The sequence below is a fragment of the Labrus bergylta genome, chromosome 21 (genome assembly GCF_963930695.1).
Source record: "Labrus bergylta chromosome 21, fLabBer1.1, whole genome shotgun sequence".
Classification (NCBI taxonomy): Eukaryota; Metazoa; Chordata; class Actinopteri; order Labriformes; family Labridae; genus Labrus; species Labrus bergylta.
The window spans coordinates 6,247,524-6,269,308 of record NC_089215.1 but is presented as its reverse complement, the minus strand read 5'-3'; the positions used below and the strand labels follow the sequence as shown (position 1 = coordinate 6,269,308).

Genomic DNA, 21,785 nt, shown 5'->3' with positions numbered 1-21,785 from the left:
GTGATGCAGATATTATTGGTTTTAGTTATGTTCAAATGTCCTGAAAATTGGCCGTAGGTTTCTGGTATACCATGAGGATGTAATATGTTGCTGGTTTTCTTCAACATTTTGGCCCACACACACACTAAACATTTGACCAATGGGATTGCTAGAAACATTAAAAAACATTAAATCGATTTAGAGCATTTTGAGTTGTTGAACAGGGGACGGACGAAACCTAGATAAGCTATCAGGATGCTTTTAGCTTTCAGGTGATTTGACATTAATTTGAGTTTGTGACAAAAGGGAAGTAAAATACAGAAGCCTTGAGCAGACATGCATCCATAGACTTCCACGTTTGGTTTACGACATACAGAATTTGAGTTCTCAAGAAATCTGTTCATTACATCGTCTCAGGAAAACAGACTAAATAAAATGTGTTGATGCACGTCCACTTAGGGCTTTCTGGTATTAACGTGCTCCATTATCACCATATTTATCCCTTCAATGGACATGAGGAAATAGACTTGACTGAGTTCACACCAGTTTTAATTTGTTCGTTTATTTGGAACCCTTCTCCAAATCACGTCTGCAATTTTTCCATTTCACAAAATATTTACAAAAAAAGATACTTTAATGTTGGTTTTTTTATTCATGTTAACTGTTGTAACAGCTCCTTTTTAGGATGATGACAATTGCTTACATCTTGCAGTCCAGTCTAGTTCTTTTAGAAAAAGTTCATGAAAAAAAGTCCTCCCACTCTCCTTATTTTCAGTTCTGCATACATTTATCCCCCATTGTTCTTCTTCTTTTGAGTGCTTTAAAAAAATCTTCCTTGCATGCTTTCAGCTGCAAACAGGAAGCCAAGAGCTTGTGTGCTTATTGAGAGGAAGTGACATCTTTGCCCTGCAGGAAGTACAATTACAGCATCATCAGATCCTCCAGATGCTTGATTGGTTTGGTTTGTCAAGTCTTGTCTTTTTTCTCTAAAATCATAGAGTCTCTCTAGTTGAGCAATAAACATACAGATGTACCAAATAACACAAAGTCATTATAAGTACTAAATGGAAACAGTCTTTGTCAGAAGAAGAGCTTCTGTCCTGTAGGGAGCAGAAAAAAAGAGCATTGAGAATAAGAACAATATTCCCAAATGTTAAGCTCTTATATCCCTCTGCAGGTCTGTAGTCCAAGCATAACAAGGCGTCCACAAGTGCATTGTGGGTGTTCCATGGAAGAGCGTTTAGTGTTCAAGCCGTACAATCCATCCCTGAACTCAGCAAAAAAAAGGAAGAGTTGCCATGATGATAAAAATCAAGGAGACACGAAGGGGATGCAGTGCCTCATTAAAGGATCTATCAAACAAAGTGAGCCGGGCAGAGCAAAATGTGATGCTAATAACATAAGGCAACTGACCTCAGTACGACTGGAGGGGCGATTATATCAGATGAAGCGCTAAACTGGAAAGGTCAAACCTGCACGGTGATATCGCTTTTCCCTTTAACGTCAGGAAGAAGCTGTGAAGAGGCATGAGAAGATTTCCTAATAAAAGTTCATTTTCTATCAATCCTGCCTCCTGCACTATAAATAAAAAGGATGCAGGGATGTCTCCTCTCAGGCCTCTGGTTTGTCGTTAATGTGTAAAATGCTGAGCTAAGTTGTGCCAGAGTGATGCAGATGGCTGTTTATGTATCATACACAACATGAAACACTGACTGAAAATGAAAAATAATGAGAAAAATAAACACACAAAGAGATCAACCCTGCCCCCGAATATTTGTATATGTTCTAGATCAGTGTGTGGATATCAATTTTAATATTCTACTGGGTGTGTAGACAATAACTGCATTGTGTTTTATGGTTAATAAGTCAGTAAAGGTGTGCTATTTTGGTGCCTGTCTCTATATCCAAGAGTGTTTGTATGTGTGTGTGTGTGTGTGTGTGTGTGTGTGTGTGTGTGTGTGTGTGTGTGTCTCTACTCTGTTAACTGGTGACATAGTGCTTTGTAGACGGCTGCCCATATAGCCCGTAGAAATCTGCGTGTCTGTGTGTCTGAGAGGCGTCTATCCAGTCCCTCACAGCCAGGCCCTGCATGGACGGACCTCCAGAGGCCAGACCAGGGGGAGGGGGGTAGTCCTGGGCGCTGACCCAGGGGAAGGAGCCTGAACGTGGGTACGGAGGGTGGCTGCGGTGGCCTGACACAGAGGGCACTCCGGAGCAGTAGCAGTTATCCATCGTGCACACCAGGATCTTACGGCCGCCGTACTGAGGCAGCACGGCCTGCTGGGAGGAGTGCGAGGAGCTGCTGCCTCCCGGAGGAAAGTGCGAGGAGCCGAACACGGAGCCCGAGTGGTGGTTGGTCAGAGAGCCGCTTCCGCTTCCTGTCCCGCTGCTCTCGCTGATGTGAGGCGGGCCGCAGGGGCCGAGAGGCTGCTGATTGGTTGACTGGCCTTCTCCGGAGGCGGAGCCAGAGCCCAGGTAGGGCTGTTTGGATAGGGATGAGGAGGAAGATGAGGAAGAGGAGGAGGAGTCCTTGAAACCCGGCGCGGCGTTTTTTCCGGCGTTCCCGCTGCCCTCTGGGAAGGCAGTGGAATGTTTCCGCTTCTCTGTTCCCGAGCCAGAGCTCTGGCCGCTGGGATACGCAGGAACAGACTGCAGGAAGGTTGAGGGAGGGGTGAGGGGAGCTGAGAGAAAAGAGAAAAAAGGTGAGAAATAGGAGGACATAAGTGGTAATAAAAATAAGAATACAGTCGTAAAAGTAGAAGTGTTTGAGATCCTACCTTCCAACGTTCTCTTCAGGCTCTTCTCTCTTTTTGAGATTTCAGAGAGGAACAGTTTGGAGTTTAGATTACCCACTTTGTACGGAGGGAGACTGCTGCCCACACATGCCTGAGACCTGCAACAAGCGCCAAGAGACATGCAGAATTCAAGATAAGACGTCAGCTCGGAAGCACAACCTGCATATCACAGGCCCACCGGCATAAAAAGGAAAACGTTCATTTTATGATCCACGGCTGGCAATTTTTCTCCCTCACCTGTCTGTGAGGATTTTAACCGGCTTGGTGTTTTTCATGAAGCTCAGTTCCTCTGCCTTGTTGAAGGCCGTGTGGATGGAGCTCAGCAGCTTCTGGGCCTCGTGGCGCTGCTCGCCTAGAACCAAAACCTGGGCGGCATTCTCCTGGCAGAACCGAGCCTGAGCGCGGTCAAGAGCCTCCAGCGTCCGACCCAGATCCTCCTCCAGTAGCTGGTGCATCCGCTGGTACTGCAGACGCACTTCCTCTTTCAGCTCACACACTCTGTCCTGTGGCGGAAACAAACATGGAAACACAAACGTCAATCCCCTCAAAATGTCCTCTTTTTTTTTTTTTTTATGTTAATACACGCTGCTCAGAATCTCTGGAAATGTGTGTAGAACCGTTTACGCCCACATAGCCGGGTTGCTAAAACTCACCTCCACCACACACTTGTCGGAGTCCAGTTTGCAGAGCTGCTCTTCGATCTCCTGCACTCGTTCTTCCACATGCTCCTGCTGTCTTAAAAGGTTTTGCTGTGAAAAGGAGACAAAACAGGAAAGAAAGAGAGAAAAAGAGAGTTAATGTTCGGGAAGCTGTGACCTCATCTAGCCACCAGTCTCCCTCCTCATGCCTGAGATATTAGAATCCAGGAGCCTGCTAATTTAGTCTCCATCCAACACACAATCCCTGTGGGGGAGGAAGGGCGGGTGTGCTGTCATAGCAACCAGCAACTATTTTGTGTTTGCATTAGTGAGTGAGGACTAATGTTGGGGGAGCTGGGGGCAGCGAGCAGAGATAAATAAATGGGCATACAGAGGAAGAAAAAGCTCCAAGACCTCCTCTCTGTGTTTAGTCTTAAAGATGCACATGTATTCAGAGAGAGGAGTTTACTCTGTGAGCAAGGCTGTGTCAACAACAACACTTATTTAAACGCAGATGATTACATGTGAACAGCGGCAGACACCTGAGATGTCTCAGATTGTGGTCAAAAGAAGTTAAAAAGATAATGAATGGCCCCATCCACGAGACCAACAATCCTTTATGTCCCTCTTCATGAGTTCGTCTGGGAGCACAGAGGTTGTTGACAAAGAATTTCTAATCCCTCATGTGATTAATATTTAATGTGAGACATGAATAATCTTCAATCTACATGAAATGAATGAAGACATGGCTAATTAGATTGTGAAGTAAAAAATAATGAAATGAACGCCAGTTTGAACCGTATTAAAATATCCCACTCTTAAAATGTGGTAAAGTGGGGCGTTGAAGGCCAAGTGGCAGCATCATCTCCATTCGGAGAGTGTGAAAACAAATCGCAGAATCTTGTACACATGGCACGATTTTTGGGGATTGGAAGTGTTCTGGTTTTCTGTTTGTAGTCCGAGTGTCGTTGTCCTCTAGCATTCAAACGAGCATCGACTGAATCATGTATAAAAGGCAATGTGGAGTGCAAAAGGGGCAGAACACATCAGCCTTCATTGGACAAGAATTAAGTTTTCATCAAACACCAGAACTGGATATCTGGGTCCAAGTGAATCCGCCAATCCAATTTTAGAAAAAGAGCAAATCAACAGTATTCATCTATGATACTGTCTCCAAGCTCCTTTATCGCTACTCAAACTGTAAACATTTACATGGAAGAAGTAGTATTTTATTGTTTACTGCTGGCTACACCAGAAGTCCCCAAAACTGGCCATCAGTCCCAAAGGCTTTTTAGTAATTAGAAGATAACCAGTGGGTTTTAAAATTGGACACAGCATGAGCTTTGCGTTAAGTGCTAACATCAGCACATTAGTTGGACCTACCATGTTGCTGCAACTTAAACATCCAAACAGCCAAAGATATGGCCTGCCACCCAAAATACTGTTCTTTTTCTGACCTCACTCAGTGGGTTGTAGTTTGGGACATTTCCATTGGTGTAATCCAGTGGAGGATGTTATTTGTCAGACTCTTAATATTGACATGTTGGGTCTAGTGATTTGTACAATCAGTCGACTTAACAATTAAACAAAGTCACCCTCACTGGTCACTGTGTTAGTAACTAGTTTTTGTAAGATGAGGGTACTTCCTGTTTGGATGGAAATCTGATTTTATTTTGAAAGAAATGAATGAAGTCGATTGAAGGTTACAACATTAACTTAACCATGACCAAAGGAAATCGTTATGGATCTAAAAGTAAATGAAAGCAGCGAAAAGTAACGGTAAAAATGGGGAAATGTTTAATGTCCCAGGGTGGATATTACTTTTGACTCGTCAACTGAGCCGTCTGGGTTTTTTTTTTTTTTTTTTTAAATAGAAATGAGCCATTCAAAGAAGTAGGTTGTCGTTCTTTTCCAACACTGGGACTTCAGGGAGGTGCTGCGGTGGCTTACCTATGGTGCATCTACTGGACAAAAGAGCTGGCGATTAAAACGTAAGCCTAATTCTGAAATTTATTCAGAGCTTTCAAAAATGTTTTGACCCACATGTTGTGTCGTCTCTAAATGCATATATTTAGTGTCAAATCAATTATGTCCTGTTAATGAAAGAATAGAAAACTAGATGTAAATGTTGATTTTTTTTATAGATAGAGCGGCTCGTTTGGACAAAGTTGAAAAAAATACTCTTTTTCAGGAAGGTTTCTCTGTAAACAACATTCTAGAAATCTACTGGGGTCTGACACAAATCAATAATCTGTTGTTTTTCACAGGCGGAGGGTCTGTTCACATGCAATAATCATCATCATCATTACGGTATCCAATCCCTCCGACTGAACAACAGCTGATTTTATCATCAGTGATCAGCTGCTGTAGAGCTTGATAGGAATGAAAACCTGCATACTCCTGGGTCTCAGTGGCACATGGTTGGGAACCGCTGCCCTAGATATCTTTCACACACACACACAGCCACCCACACATGTGTATACACACACACACACACACACAGTTGGCATGGTTAGATCCAGGACTGTGACCTGGTTGTGCTGATTGATTGAGTTAGGCTCCAAGCAGCAGCCAGGGGAAAAACAGGGTCGAAGGAGCTGGAGCGTCCCAGAGGGGGGGAAGGCAGCTCAATGTATGGGATACCTTTGGGGAATGGAGGGGAGGGCAAAGGGGGTAAAAGGAGGGGAGGGAGCTCTTTAGCTGTCATTTCACCACAGTGTCTTCTCCATCAGAGCAACCAGAGCAGGAGGGCAGGGCCAGAGGGAAGGTCTGTCCTCGCCGGGAGAGAGGCGGCTGGATGGTGCGAGGGGGTGAGGTGGATTTGGTGGGGGCGTGGGCGTTGAAGAGCGGGGGGAGGCTGTTGTAATGGGTGTGTGCCGAGGGGGGGGGGGTGCATTCTGCATGTCTCAGTGATCACTGCTATAAGGGGAAATTTCTTATAGATATATTATAGATCAGGTTTATTAGGCGTTTATCAACATCGTCGTGTTTTGTATAATCGATATTTTATTTTTTAGGAAAAAGCTAATCGTCACTTACGGGCCTACATACATGTGTGGTGACTGTCCTAGACCCTGTCTGTTCTTTGCCTGTATTTCTGATGTTTTGGCTTGGTTTCCCCCACCTTACGACCGCACCGAATACGTTTAGGAGTGGATACAATTCAGCCATTGGACGCGATTTAAACAACCAAACATGAAGGACGCTGACATTTGATTTGTCAGCCAACATGCTTTTGTGATGAGCTAACATTAGCCTACTTTAGCTCTCGTCGTCATCACAAAGCTTGGCCAATCTGATTCATTTGTTAACAGTTAAATTTCCCAGGACACATAACTTCTACACAGTTGTTTTCTTCACATTAAAATGAGCCTTTAACTGCAAGAAGTATGACGTCAACTATTACTACATTATATTTAAACATAATAATGATTAAATATCTATTTCTGGGTTAAATCCAGCATTATTGACTCTTCCAGGAATTACGTAAAAGCTGCAAATGTGAAGAACATTGGTGTAAAGGTTTTTAAATTCACACAAGGTCCCACCGAATAGTCGTTCCTGTGCCCCAGGTGAACGATTAACTATACATAACCCCATAAAGCTGAGTCATAGCATTACCAGCAAGAAACACACCCAAGCATGTCCCAGTTGACACCTAAACAGGGTGTTGGGTGATCTGCGTGAGTCAGTTAGCGTAGAAGCTTTCTTGGTTCTCCCTCTGACTAAACCGCCCCGTCACAGACCTTGTTTAAAAAAAACAAAAAGAGAGGAGGAAAACCAATCCAACCTCAGCTCCAACGGACTACATCGAGCACCAAACCCCAGGAAGTGAATTGGTTAATAAAAAACCCAAGTAGGCCGCAGAATCAAGTGACAAATCACTTTAATCCCCCTTCCCCTTGTCTCCACTCCCACCCCCTCTCACAACTGGCGATCCCTGAGCTAGGATGCACCTGTGCTGGGGAGATAAGGCCCTCTGAGGGCCCCCTCATTGTTCCACCCTTGACTGCATTGTTTGTCATTCCAACAGATGAGAATGGAGGCTGGAGTAGATCCGTACTGAAAAATGCACAAGACTCTCACACAGGATTTAAAACACAATCAAAATGCAATTGTTCCTTTAAATGGGAAATTCTGTTTTTGATAGAGTGAACTGAATGGTTAACTAAATTAAAGCTTAAGAGCAGATCACAGCAGCTCTGTACCCAGAAGTCTTCACTTTTAATATCTTATTTAGCTAAATGCCCTTTGTTGAGATGATGTTTACTTGAAGACTACAAAGAAGTTAAAGATGACCTCATTGGTTATGTGATGCTGTTATGAATGCACAAACACACATTGTGTTACTTAAGCAAAGCTAGCTTTTATTAATCGCTGACGAACTTACTAATTCTTTAATGTGGAGATGTTTCGATACCATCCATTGTTGTACTGGTGTGGTTGTCTGAGGGGAAATATTGCCACATCCCTTACATTTTTTTGGGTGAAGTAGAACGGATTTCTGGAGAACAGATAACTTTTAGAAATGCTGAATAAAATGATGGTACTGGATCTGAGCATAGACTGTCAACTAGCTGGAATCCAATCCTGCATATTAGGGTGTGTATGAGGCATTTTCTAAACTGGTATGGGAACAACACAGCTTAGAGTTACAGTTAGGGCCGGGACAAAATAATATTCTCAGGGTTTTTGAATTTTGTTTCTGGTCCTTCACAGTTTCCCGCTGTCAAACGTACAGTCTAAAACCTTAAAAGAATCCATTATATAAACAATACACCTTACACTTATAACATCCATGTTTGCTTTCAAAAGATACTTCAATGATTTGACTGAAAATCTTTGTGCGCCAGTATGCGGTCGATGACATTTTTGTTTAGTTCTACTTTCGACATGTTTGATACCGCTTCCATTACGAGCCACCGATAAGTGAATAAACAAGCGTGTATTTGTTGAATGTAAAACCATCCTTACTCTGATGTCGTTGCGTCTCAGCTCCACGTCGGTGACGGCATGTCCGTGGCTGGGGTGGCAGCGGGCGAAGCAGCAGTACTGACACACGGCCGTCTGCTCGGCCTCGCAGTGGTACAGCCTGTATTCGTCGTGCTGCAGGCAGGTCCAGGCCTTCACCGCCTCGGCTTCCACCAACAGGTGCCCGAGGGCCGAGCACGGCTGCTGCAGGTGCGTCTGGACATGAGACTGGCAGCACGGGGCGTTGCAGCGCAGGCAGACTTTCACGGCGGGGAGCGGCGGACCTCGGCGGCACAGGATGCACTGCAGCGCCGGCGTGGTGGCCTTCTCCACGCTCAGGGCGTTGTACTTCTCCACTATGTTGGACAGTTTGTGGTTCTTCTCCAGGCTGGGCTTCTGTGTGTAAGCATGATTGCACTCGGGGCAGCGGGCCAGCGAGGAGTCTTTGGCCCAGGCCTCGCTGATGCAGCCCCGGCAGAAGTTGTGCTTGCAGGGCAGCTGGATGGGATCTGAGAACACGTGCAGGCAGATGGGGCAGATGAGCTCCTCCTCGAAACAGTTCCTCCACGTCTCAGCCATGTCAGAGGTCATCATGGTGCGGGCAGGCATACACCGACTGTTTTCCACTTCCAAGCCTCTCTCTGTGTCCACAAAGGAAAACTGACACTCTCAACAAAAAAAAAAAAAAAGAGTCTAAGGGAAAATATAAAAACAGACCTGACGCAGTCCTGACAGCTCAGTCTGCGTGTTTTAACCCTTGTGACCAAATCAGACGAGTCTCCCTGACAAGGGGATGAGTATTGCTTATTGCTGCAGCATGAAGGCAAATTCCAGAAATTGACAAGAGAAGGCTTCAGGGCGATGATGACAACACCTTGGTGATTTCAACACACACAGCAGGGGCTGACGTTGAACAGATTACAGTAAACCGTGCTTTCCTTTCCTCTAAATCACACACACACAGACACTAACACAGAGGGCCCTGCCTTTACAGCTTCTGAGTGTGATCACAGGCCTACAGGAAGCTAAAAATCCTGTCTGCTACAGGTAAACCGTGAAATGCAAACAAGGCACAGAGAACTAAATATCTTAAAAAAAAAAAAAAATCACAAGATCATGGGGGGGTGAATGAATCTCTGTATAGCACATGAAAAGACACTTGATCCCTTCCTGCTGCCTGCTCAGGCCCTTACCTACTTCAACGTCGGATTATGATTCAGACCAGCAAACGAAGCATGAAAACCTCGAGAAAAAGGGGACTGCTCCAGTCCAAGTCCACACCCTGATTACTAATCACACACACGGAGCTGTTTTTAAAAACCCTGAATCTGTTTTTTTTGTTTTTTTTGTCAGGACCTCAAGGACGCCTGATTCCCTTCAATAATCACAACGCAGCGCAATGCTTTTGTCCGCTGAATCATAAATAAGTATCCGAGGAGCCTCCACCTGCAATTTAATTATACATACACAACCAGGCGACGGCTGGCTGTAGAAGAGAAAAGCTGTTTTGCAGGGTCACACACAAGACACCACAGCTACCTCCAGCCCTTCAATCTGACAAAAAAAGCGACATTTCTGTTTGATGAATAACGCCTGCTTAGTGTGGCACAGCTCGCATATCTGTACACAAGGCCTCGGCTTTTTCCCCCAGCAGTTTACTGTCGACAACAAAGGCCATATAATCTCATTACGCTGCAAATCATAGCCGGGCCATCATTTTCCAGCCTGTTTACTGCATAGTTAATCGTTTTAATAGTCCGAGTCCAGCTCCTGCGCAACAAAACAAAGGCTTTTTAGGATCCGCAGGAATGTTGGCTACAGAAGCTTTTTTTGCTTCCCCCCCTCCTCTCCTCCTCTCCGACACATCTATCAAATTATATCTTGATTTTAAAGGTTAATATTTAGTATTATCCAGCTCTGGCCTCTTTTTTTAATAAACGTGCTCTCCACCTGCTTCAGCCTTTAGCCAACAACATATTTTTTTTCCTCCACTTCCTTATCTTGAATAAATCGTGTAAATTACCTCAGACGTCACCTCACCATTTTTTTTTTTTTTTTTTTTTTTTTTAATCACAGCACAGGTACAAATAAAACACTAAACCTGGCGACTATTTCCCGGTCGTTAATACAGTCATTATTTCAAAAAAAAAAAAAAAAAAAAAAAAAAAAAAGCAGCCATATTTAAACATTTAACTGATAGAAATACAAAAATATACCCCCGCTAATCTTAAAGGGGACGTCGCTTTTTTTTCTGTCCTTGTTAGGGGTAGCTGTCATCAGCCATCTTGCAAAAATCCTCATTTAAAAAAAGAGAAGAGAAGAAAAAAAAAATGGAGATATCCGTCGTGGAAAAAGGAGAGCTGCTTTTCGAGAGTTATCAGCACAAAGTCCCGTTTTGAAGAAGTAAAGCTCGGCCTTCTTTTCCTTCACTTGGTGCTCTCCAAAAGGGAGCCGTCGTGCTTTCGACGTGGTTATTATTTTATTTTTTTTCCGGTTTTTACTCCGGTCGGTGTGTCCGGTTTGAGACGGCTCCGTGGTTCATAAAAATCCAACACGGTTGTGAATAATAATTGGCCTTTTCTCTCTTCCCCCCCCCTTCCTCTCTTCCGTTTCTTTCTCTGTCTCTATCGGTCAGGCTTTAGAGAGGAGGAATGCAGGCGAGCTGGACGAGTCCTAAAAATCTGCGTCAAGAAAACCGTATCACTATTGAACTTCCGGGAACGTTTTTCAAAATAAAATCGTGCTTACGTCACTCTTTCGTGGATATGGCCTTGCAAAATACGATGGAGATATAACATTGTTCAGAATAGCAATGTAATGGCAATTTTCCATTTTTTCTCCCGTTGCTCCAATTATTGCCATTAATAATAACTTTTAATTTATTTTTTTTGTTTTTTTATTCTGTGAGTTTTCCAATCTTGCACTTTTATTCTTGTCTTTAAACTAAGAGGTCTATTTGTTGGTCTGGGAGGGTTGTTCACAGGGCGAAGTGACACTGGGTTTTTGAATGTTTCTGAGTAAAAAAAAGAAAAATGTTGACTGCATCCCAATTGCACTGTATGTTTTGAACTTGCTTTACTAAAAATATGTTGAAAAATAATAACTTGTAATAATAATAACTTTATTTATATAGCACCTTTTAAAAACACAGGTTTACAAAGTGCTTTGACAAATAAGAACAAACTAAACCAAACACAGAAGAACATAAAAAACAGCAAGAACAAACAAATGCAAAATACTAAAAATAATTCAACAGAAAAGAACCCAAAGTGCACGATACCCAACAGACATATATAACCCGACCATCACAAGAACCATGATAAGAACCCAGCCAACACAAGAACCATGATAAGAACCCAGTCAACACAAGAACCATCATAAGAACCCAGTCAACACAAGAACCATCATAAGAACCCAGGCAACACAAGAACCCAACAACACGAGCTGAGACCAAGAGGAACCAAAAATTTTAAAATATGTAAGAAACTAAAAGAGCTAAAAAAAAATAAAAAGATAACAGCAATAAGAAGGTAAGAGCAGGAAAAGAAATAGAAACAAGTGGTTAAAGGATCAAAAAACCCCAAACTATAATATTAATAAAAATAAAAAGTAAATATAAATGAGAAACATAAATAGACAAAGTAAGTAAGATAAGAAATTACCAAGTTAAAACACAAGAGGAGATTAAGATATGAGCATAAATACGAGATAAGAGCATAAATAAAAGAACAGTAATACACAGGTAGGGGTGAAGTCTTATGCAGATGCAAACAATGATTTTCCAGCCGTTTTTAAAGTTGAATTGAAGGTTTATTGAAGTGACTTGATGGCAATATGAGAACAAAAAACATACCATTTCCAGTGAAGCGTAGCCAGTAGAATGAATGAATTGTAGTTGGTCTGAGTGCTGGTCTGAAACATGAATGCTGGTCTGGTGAGAACTGTCTTTGCTCCCCGTACCTGAGCTTTCCCTTTCCCGTCGCCTGTGCCACTATATATACTCGCCCCTGTGCATTCAGTGTCCCTAGTGGAAAATAACATATTCAGATAAATCTAATTATACAACATGCCAATGATAAACACAAAATGGCTCCTACAAGCAATGTATATGATGTGTGATATATAGGCTAAATAGAAGTTAAAGTGTACTTGTTAGCTATTGTGTTTTAAGTCCCCACGAAAATAAAAATAAAGGTTCCCGGTTTCCAGTTCCTGTGTTAAATGTTCAAGTTTAAGTCATTTAAGCAGTGCTCTCTCTCTCTCTCTCTCTCTCTCTCTCTCTCTCTCTCTCTCTCTCTCTCTCTCTCTCTCTCTCTCTTTCCCTCAGGGCTGCTCTTGGGTAAAAATATGATTAAAGATCTTTATTTTTTTTATATGGCTTGATACTCATTATTACTATCAATGATTAAAAAAGATAAATTGTATTGTATAGTAATACACAAATTGAAAAGCATCAATGTATTCAACATTGATCCTTCGATAACCGTAGTTCAGAATACTACTACTTCTTAAAGGCCTATATCAGGTATGATGGTATCATGTCATTTTTTTTGGTTTAAAACGAGTCTCATGAAGAAAAAGAAAACAATAACTGCATGAAGGGACAAATGTGGCTTTTTTTTATTTTGAAGCTGAAACAGAGAGCTTCCTGTATGATTCAGCCTGTATCTTGCTGACCTGATGCAGTTTCTCGGCAACATCATCCTCCCCCTCCCTCCTTCCGGATCAATGCTACGGCCGTCACGTGACCTGTCACACAACTGATGTGTGTCACGTTTTAACCGGGAGGAGCTGGGGGGACGAACCGGGGGAGGATGGGCAGGAAATCATATTTAAAGAGCTTACTGCATTTGTTAATGGCCTGGACACGCATGGCGGTCCTCTGGGGGCATTACTGCATATCTGCATGTGCATATGTGTGTGTGTGAGTGTGTAAGTGTGTGAGTGTGTGAGTATGAGTGTGTGTGTGTGTGTGTGTGTGTGTGTGTGTGTGTGTGTGTGTGTGAGTTTGTATGTGTGTTTGCATGCTGGTTTAGCAGGAAAATATGACTATAATTTGTAATATCACCTCAGAGACAGAAGCTGCAGCGATGAGACTTTATGGTCTCAATGTGTAATTCTGATTAAAGTGAATACAAAACTGAGTAGAAGAAGTATGACATTATAAGATCGCAGTGATTGAGTAAGTATCAAGATGGTCATTTTGAATTGAAGTGGCATTGTGACACATTAAAAATACTTCAGCTAAAACCTACATTAAAACTCTTTGCTGCTCAAGGATCTAGTGATACCAAGTTGTTTATCACATGACGATAATTTGTACAGTTTTTATAAAATAATGTGCAACATAATTTCCAAACCACAAAATTATTGAAGAATGTCATTAAAATAGTTAAACAATAAAGAAAAAGATCCTCATATTTGACAAGCACGGATTGTAAAACCATTAAATATAGCTACAAAGAATGTGACTTTAAGGATTATTAGAGTCGAGCCAGTTAATCTACTTTCATGAGTTAATTGAATCATCAGTTTCATTGAATGATCAGTAATCAGCAAATGTTCTCATGTTTAGTATGCTAACATCACAAACACACAAACCCCTCTTATATAGATAATATATCACTCTGTAGAAAACAATGAAAAGGATGGTACAATTAAAGTTACTCAAAATTGTTACTTTGCCTCTGGAGTTAATGTTTTTATACTTTTGAGCCCTGATGAAGGTCACATGCCATGGAAGTCTCTAACTGAATCAAATCAACCAACCAATCATCCTAACTTGACTGGTTGGATTACTGATTTACTGACCACTAGGTGGCAGTGTGTGAATGAAAATGGTGTTTTCTTTCTTCTAACCCAGCTCTCTTCTTCCACTAGGACTCCACAGGGTTGCTGTCTGTCATCCCCTTTGTACATTTTGTCGCAGCAATCACAGTAAACAGACAGATTCTTACATGTGCTGATGATGCTGTTGTTGTCAGCCTTTTTTTTGGGGGGGGGGGGGGGGAGCTGGGTCATGGGCCAGTTGTGAATGACTTTGTGGGTATGTGTGTTACATTTTTCCTTCACTTAAACATGTCAAAAACAAAAGACATGTTCATTGATTTTGAAAAGTCTCCATCAAGCCAAATACCAACTGTTATTAATTTAGAGATTGTGGAAAGCTACAAATATCTGGGTCAGATATCTGGGTGTCGTTCTTGATGACAAATTGTGTATTGAACCTCATGTCGATGCTACCTCTAAGCAGGTTCAGCAAAGACTGTGCGGTCCTCTTGGTCTCAGCTCGTGTTGTTGGGTTCTTGTGTTGCCTGGGTTCTTATGATGGTTTTTGTGATGGTCGGGTTATATATGTCTGGTTGTGTATCGTGCACTTTGGGTTCTTTTCTGTTGAATTGTATTTAATTATTCTTAGTATTTTGCATTTGTTTGTTCTTGCTGTTGTTTATATTCTTCTGTGTTTGCTGTAGTTTGTTCTTGTTTTTTTTGTCAAAGCACTTTGTAAACCTGTGTTTTTAAAAGGTGCTATATAAATAAAGTTATTATTATTATTATTAATAAATGTTTTAATGTTTCTTCTGAAAAGATGACTCTCTTTTATAAAACTTTTATTGAATCCTTTTTATATATATTTTTATTTTTCTCGCTGCATGGTGTGGAAGCCTGGACTTAACCAATAAGAAAAAACTTGCGAGGCGTGTAAAAACAATTCAAAACAAATATCAGGGAGGTGTCAGACTGGGCTTCTGACCATTTATAACCAGCAGGTCCTGAGAAGAGCGAAAACTAGAGTGGTCTGCTCAAATCCCCCTCTTCACAGTGAGTTTGAGCTTTTACCCTCAGGATGTCGTTTAAGAGTTCCTGTGAGAAAAACTAAAAGACTCCACGTCTCATTTGTCCCTGTTGCAATTCATATATGAAATGGACACTAGCCCTTTGGTTGATCTGTTGCACTTTAACTGCACATTTGCACACCTCAACTTTGCACTTTAATAACTTGGTAGGAATTCCCATTTTGGTTTGACTGATTTTATTGCTGTGTTTTGTATTTTATTGCATGTCTGATTTTTTTAAAACTTTATTTTAATTTAGATTTTACGGTCATGTTGTCCTTGTGTGTGTTGTCCTCTGTGTGCTCCTGCTGAAAAACAAATTGAAACAACAAACTGAAATACTGCCCTTATTATTACTTCACTGTCTGACTGATGAAGTTACAGGATACATTCAAATCAACATTTTTGCAAACAAAACAAAGAATATGTGCAAGTAAATCTCAAAAATATATTTTACTGAAAGGAGGTAAAATGGTAATAAGAGCTGATCGATTATAGCAAAAATAATTTTCTCAATTATTTCGATTGATATTTAGATTATTAAACAAGATTGCTCGTTGATTTGACAACTTCTGCATCACATGCAGAGACTGAACTTAAACACTCAACACTTTAACATTCTGAACATTTTAAAATAGAAGCAATAAATGTAAATAAAAAGGTACAAAATTATAAAAAAAATAATATATCATTATAATAAATCGATGAAAACAGATGAACTATGTTTTTTAGATAGTGGTGATATACTCTTGTGGCCAAAAAATAAAAACAAATACTTTGGAACATTTAACACACAACAAAGCCTTTTAACAAAACGATCATTAACAGAGCATGTTAATGCATGAAACAGCTTTCTTTTAATCAGGTTAATCTTGTTTTCATGAAGTTTGGGAGTTTAAATCACAATTGAAATTGAACCACGATTCAATTACCAGCCCTAATGGTGTTATTTGGATATTTATCCATATTGTAAAGTCAATTTCAATGCAGAAGATGAAGTAAGATTTTTGACTGCTCATCCTTAACAATAACTGGATTTATTTGTAATTATTTCAAGATTTGATCTCTTGGGTTGACTAATTGGTAAGTAAAGGTTACATTACAGAATACATTTGGCAGATTAATTAAATTAAATTTATTTTTGTATAGCGTCAAGTCATAACAAGTGTTATCTCAAGACACTTTACAAAAAGCAGATGAAATACCTTACTCTTTGTCTGTAAACATTACAAAAGAGCAGGTAAAAAGACCTTACTCATTGTTATGTTACAAAAAGCAGGTAAAAATACCTTACTTATTGTTATGTTACAAAAAGCAGGTAAAAGACCTTACTCATTGTTATGTTACAAAAATTAGGTAAAAAGACCTTACTCATTGTTATGTTACAAAAAGCAGGTAAAAAGACCTTACTTATTGTTATGTTACTAAAGCAGGTAAAAGACCTTACTCATTGTTATGTTACAAAAATTAGGTAAAAAGACCTTACTTATTGTTATGTTACTAAAGCAGGTAAAAGACCTTACTCATTGTAATGTTACAAAAATTAGGTAAAAGATCTTACTCATTGTAATGTTACAAAAAGCAGGTTAAAGACCTTACACACTGTTATGTTACAAAAGCAGGTAAAAGACCTTACTTATTGTTATGTTACTAAAGCAGGTAAAAGACCTTACTCATTGTTATGTTACAAAAATTAGGTAAAAGATCTTACTCATTGTAATGTTACAAAAAGCAGGTAAAAGACCTTACTTATTGTTATGTTACAAAAAGCAGGTAAAAGACCTTACTTATTGTTATGTTACAAAGATCCGGCCTATCCATCATGAGCACTTTAGCAAAGTAGCAGTTACAGTGGTAAGAAAGAACCGCCTTATTAATAGGCAGAAATCTTAACCCATGATAACCTATTTCTAAAGTCTTGGAGTTGATTCACACCTTTCTTACAAGACGCTATTATTAGATGTACTCGACGTATGATTTCACACATAACAATCTGACTCTTAATGAATATTCAGTTAATTTTGACAGAGATAGGAAGCCCCGCACGAGGCAGGGCATCAAAAAATTAGGTAAAACTCTTATTGTTCCTCTCCACGGAAATCTTTAGTAAAAGGCGAAAGATTTATACGATCTGAAGAGAAACAAGAGTGATCTGAATGCTGCTGGCTGCGAGGCCGAGGTCATTGACGGAGACATAACTTTGACTGACGGTTTACTTTTTACATGAACTTACACAAACTCAGAATCACGTAATACTGAATACCGAACACATCGAAACGGCACCGCGGTCTCTCTGTGTGGAAAATAAAAATAAATAATCAACATTAATACACGAGATATTCGTGCTAGCGCGCAATGCATGATGGGAGCCCATGTGACTTCCGGGTAATCTGGGACTAAAATGTAATTCAAATTGGCTATCTCGTTATTTAAAAATGATACATTTCATCCCACATAGAAAAAAAAGTCAAGACTGTGCTGAAGACAGTTTTACCTGCCGAGTTGAGTATTTATTTTTTAAATAAAGTTTTATTCAGATCGAGGAAGACCCCCCCCCCCACCCTTCACACACACACACACACACACACACACACACACACACACACACACACACACACACACACACACACACACACACGATCTTTCTCTGATTCTGACGTTCAAATTAAGATTTGTTCAATTCCACTTTATTAATAAGTCATTTTAATTTGGTAAAAACAGACAAGCGACAATAAAAAGGTATAAAGGAGTCGTAAACCGTGACTGGTGATATAGTATTTAAAGTACTGCTTGATAAAATAACAATTCAACTGAGTTACACGATAGTTACACTAGAACATAATAGAATAGAATAGAATAGAATAGAATAGAATTACTTTATTGATCCCAAATTGGGAAATTGTGGCGTTACAGCAGCAGGTCTGGATCTAAACACACAATATGAGTAAAAAAAACACAATGTTAGCAAATCTAAACACAATATAATATTAAATACAAAGTAAATAAGTACTAAAAAATATCAAAACTAAGAATGTGAATATATACAACCAGGATTTAACTAAGCATTACTAGTCTTAAAGTTGAAAGATTAAATGTAAATGTGCAAAAAACAGAGTTGTAAATGGACAGTATTGATTTAGGGAGATGTGCAATCAGAGAGACTATAAAAGAGTGTAGACATGTTATCAGCAGAAACTATTCAATATAACGGCGAGTAGACAGACAAATGAAGTGAACATGAGTGCAGGGATAATTTGTAAATTTAACATGTGCAGAGCAGATTGCAGTAAGTAATCTTAATTTTAATTGTAATATTAAAACACGGAAATCTACAGAGTCCCTCACGTTCTAGAAAGTAAAATTTGCGCACAGAATATATGAAGGTAAGAGATTAATGGATGTATAAATACATAACATACAAGTAGGAGTTAATAGTTATATTTAACAGTAGAGGGAAGCCCCGCACTGGGCAGGGCATCAAAAAATTAGGTAAAACTCTTATTGTTCCTCTCCACGGAAATCTTTAGTAAAAGGCGAAAGATTTATACGATCTGAAGAGAAACAAGAGTGATCTGAAGTCTGCAGGGTGCAGGGCCGAGGTCTTCAACGTTTTGGACACCTATTTCACTGCCGGTGACGATATTACATGAAACTTAAAAAAAAAAAAAAAAAAAAAAAAAAAGTAAAACAGTATATAAAAATAATACAGTATAGTAAAACACATAAAACGGCACTGGTGGCTTTTAACTCTGTGCCACATAACTGCTGTACGTTTAAACGCAACGTTGATTCTGTTCTCCCGCCGTGACGCAAGGCATGCTGGGATTGATGGACACCATCTTTGAGTGATTTTTAAGTGTCCGCTTTTATTTTCGTTTGCAGTTTATATCAAATGGATCCATTCTGCGTGACAGTGTGACGATGAACATGTGGACTGCACTGACCCGTTGAAAGCCCTTTAATATTTATTTAATTTAAATGATAGCCGTATTATCTGTAAATATATGAGGCAGTGTGGTGGCAGCATAGACAGACTGTAAATAATGAAACCCCCAAACTAACCTTTTTATTTTACTATATATACAAATATAACACAGGGGAGCTTAATTCAAACAAGGAAAACTACAGAAACATCTTTGAGTATGAAGGTGGAATACGTTGTCCACTTTGTTTGCCTTCATGAGCTACAACCAATCCAAACAGATATCACAGAAAATCAAAATTGTCAAAAATTAAGTGAATTTATTAACTTAATTATAAATAACTGAATAATATTTTACAAGGCGTTCAAAAACTATACACTTCGAGCAGGTCACGCCGATTATAGTATGTATTGAAGACACTCACCTGTAAGTGTTGATTAGTCCACATCAGGGATGGGCAACTTTGGTCACAGCAAGGGCCACATTCATTTAAATCTCACTGCCAGAGGGGCCAAATAGTAGGATACAAAAACAATTACAATCAATTATGTCTCAAATTTAACTCGTATACCAGTGATCAAATATTATTATGGACATATTTCTGGTTTTCATGATTTCATGGCAGGTTTTGTCATGTTTTCTTCATGTTTCTAATTAATTGATAGGTAAAAATTGATCTGAGGGCCACGTTGAAGGTTGGTGGGGGCCGCATGTGGCCCCCGGGCCGCCAGTTGCCCACCCCTGGTCCACATGGTCTTCCCAGAAGCACCAATAAAAAGTTAGTAAAATCCATTTTCCAACTCCAGGGCACTCAAGCGAGAAAGAACAAGATATATAAGTTTCCTCCTTCCATGACTGCAGCTCAGGAATTACATTTCTTCAGGTCCATTTTTATGCTGTTGGTTGTTTCTTGCTCCATGAAAGTTTCCTATAATTAGCCGGCTAACTTTAGCTAACTCACCTCTACGTCCTGCTCAACCTTTAGCCTGCCTCCAAACTAACAAAACCCATTACAAGCGTATAAGTAGGCAAACAGAAGAAAAGAAAAGAAAAGTTATTAACTTGGTTCAAATAAAATTGAATTCACACATTTGGTTACTTTTTGGGTACCACAACAACATCCAGAGCGGAAGCCACTTGTCCAGACCACAGGTGCAAAACAGAATTCTGTGACCAGTGAAATTCTGCAACCTTTAAAGTCATCCCCCAATTTTGTGTGTTTTTTGAATGAATTTAAATTCTACCTCAAGTCCTTAACATTTGTAAAAGGAAAAATAGCACAAACAGTTTATGATATTTTGAAAAAACTTTCCCAATGAAATAGAAACTGAAAACTGATATGCCCTTGTATATTTGATTCATTGTTTATCTTATTATTATTATTATTTTCTTATATTCAGTCCAGACCTCATTAACTGCACTTTAAGACATTGTCATTTCATTTCTATATGTTAAAATTATGTACTGTTAATTGTTGACATGGCAGCTGTTTCCTTTGGCAATTCTGTACAGAATGTAAATATATTTTGTATTTGTTTTTTACATTTGTACATTTGCAAGAAATGTTTAATAAAAAAATAAAAAATAAAATAAAAAAACACTTCCGGGCGCTGTAAATTACAGATTTTTTTTTTTTTTTAAATCATATTTGACACTGAATTATTAAATGATTTTTTTTGCAAGAAAATGCTAACAAACTAAATGTAGAAACAGAAACATTTTAAGATAAAAAAGGAAGAGTTACAAACTTGTGTGTATGCATTTTGCAGTAAAGAACTTATCAAACAAACTAAAAAATTGGACACCACAATCTGCTCTCCAGTACCTCAACAGCTCACTAACACTTTATATACATGTTTTGTTATAATGTACAAACACTGTAGAGTAATAACAAGTATTTGCTGCTCAGACGTCTGAAAGAGTAACAAATCTAATCCTGCACTAATTTTAGAAGAGGAGATTCTTAACAGTTTGCATGGTCAGCTCATGGTGGATTCAACAGTTTATATGCGACACATACAAATTGTTAGTAAAATTTTCCCTAAATTGTAATTTAAAAAAAATTTGTTGTTATGCTCCCTTTTTCTTAATCATTGGTTATACCATCTGAAGTGTGTTTTTACTCTATGACAAATCTCTGTGGTGTATAAAGAGAATAAAGTCCTTGCAGTAGCTCTAATAAAACAGCAGATGGTGGTATTTATTTTATGTAGGCTACTTTAAAATACATTTCTAAAACTACTAAATTTGAACTGTTCTAAAAAGTTAAAGAGTTTTAAAAATATCCAATTTATCCGTATGTTTTATTCATATAGGCTACTTATGTTGATGTTTTGATGACTTTTGCACAGTCAGACAGTCAGACGTGTTGCAGGTAGTCATGAACAATTCCAGCATTACACAAGAACACTTATCTTTATGGCAAATGTTGTGGCCATAAAGATAAGTGGCCTTAAAGGCACACACATTAAGTCAGATTGGAAATGCTCAAGAAAAGTACAGGTAAACAACCTAAAGGTCGTGCTTTAGAAGGGTAATGACATTTCATGGGCAGCTGACTGCTGTGAACACAAACAGACAAATCATGTTACTCTGACTTTACCCAGAGTTTCTCCTGCCAGCCCCCCAGTACATTTTCAGAGT

General features: G+C 39.5%; 1 protein-coding gene and 2 non-coding genes across 3 annotated transcripts; all 3 read right to left on the bottom strand.

Moving 5' to 3' along the window:
• Window positions 1–521: 521 nt before the first annotated feature.
• On the bottom strand, window positions 522–11,053 carry trim8b (tripartite motif containing 8b). Its single transcript, XM_020646247.3, has 5 exons — window positions 8,387–11,053; window positions 3,428–3,523; window positions 3,012–3,277; window positions 2,757–2,872; window positions 522–2,660 (listed from the first exon to the last, which is right to left on the bottom strand). Exons 1-5 carry the CDS (start codon window positions 8,990–8,992, stop codon window positions 1,960–1,962), a joined length of 1,785 nt encoding a protein of 594 aa, XP_020501903.1. The 5' UTR covers window positions 8,993–11,053; the 3' UTR covers window positions 522–1,959.
• A 6,202-nt stretch (window positions 11,054–17,255) lies between these two features.
• On the bottom strand, window positions 17,256–17,370 carry LOC114917398 (U5 spliceosomal RNA). Its single transcript, XR_003808469.1, has one exon. It is a non-coding gene; the product is annotated as a U5 spliceosomal RNA (small nuclear RNA).
• Window positions 17,371–18,675: 1,305 nt separating this feature from the next.
• Window positions 18,676–18,790, bottom strand: LOC114920171 (U5 spliceosomal RNA). The gene has a single exon (XR_003808472.1). It is a non-coding gene; the product is annotated as a U5 spliceosomal RNA (small nuclear RNA).
• Window positions 18,791–21,785: the final 2,995 nt, after the last annotated feature.

What these genes read in the sequence shown, in the direction of transcription:
- trim8b (XM_020646247.3), bottom strand. Translation starts at nt 8,992, where the DNA reads ATGCCTGCCCGCACCATGATGACCTCTGACATGGCTGAGACGTGGAGG. An exon ending in TGAGACGCAACGACATCAGA is followed by an intron (nt 3,524 to 8,386) that starts GTAAGGATGGTT and finishes TCCTTTTCACAG; the next exon opens with CAAAACCTTTTAAGACAGCA. An exon ending in CCTGAAGAGAACGTTGGAAG is followed by an intron (nt 2,661 to 2,756) that starts GTAGGATCTCAA and finishes CTTTTCTCTCAG; the next exon opens with CTCCCCTCACCCCTCCCTCA.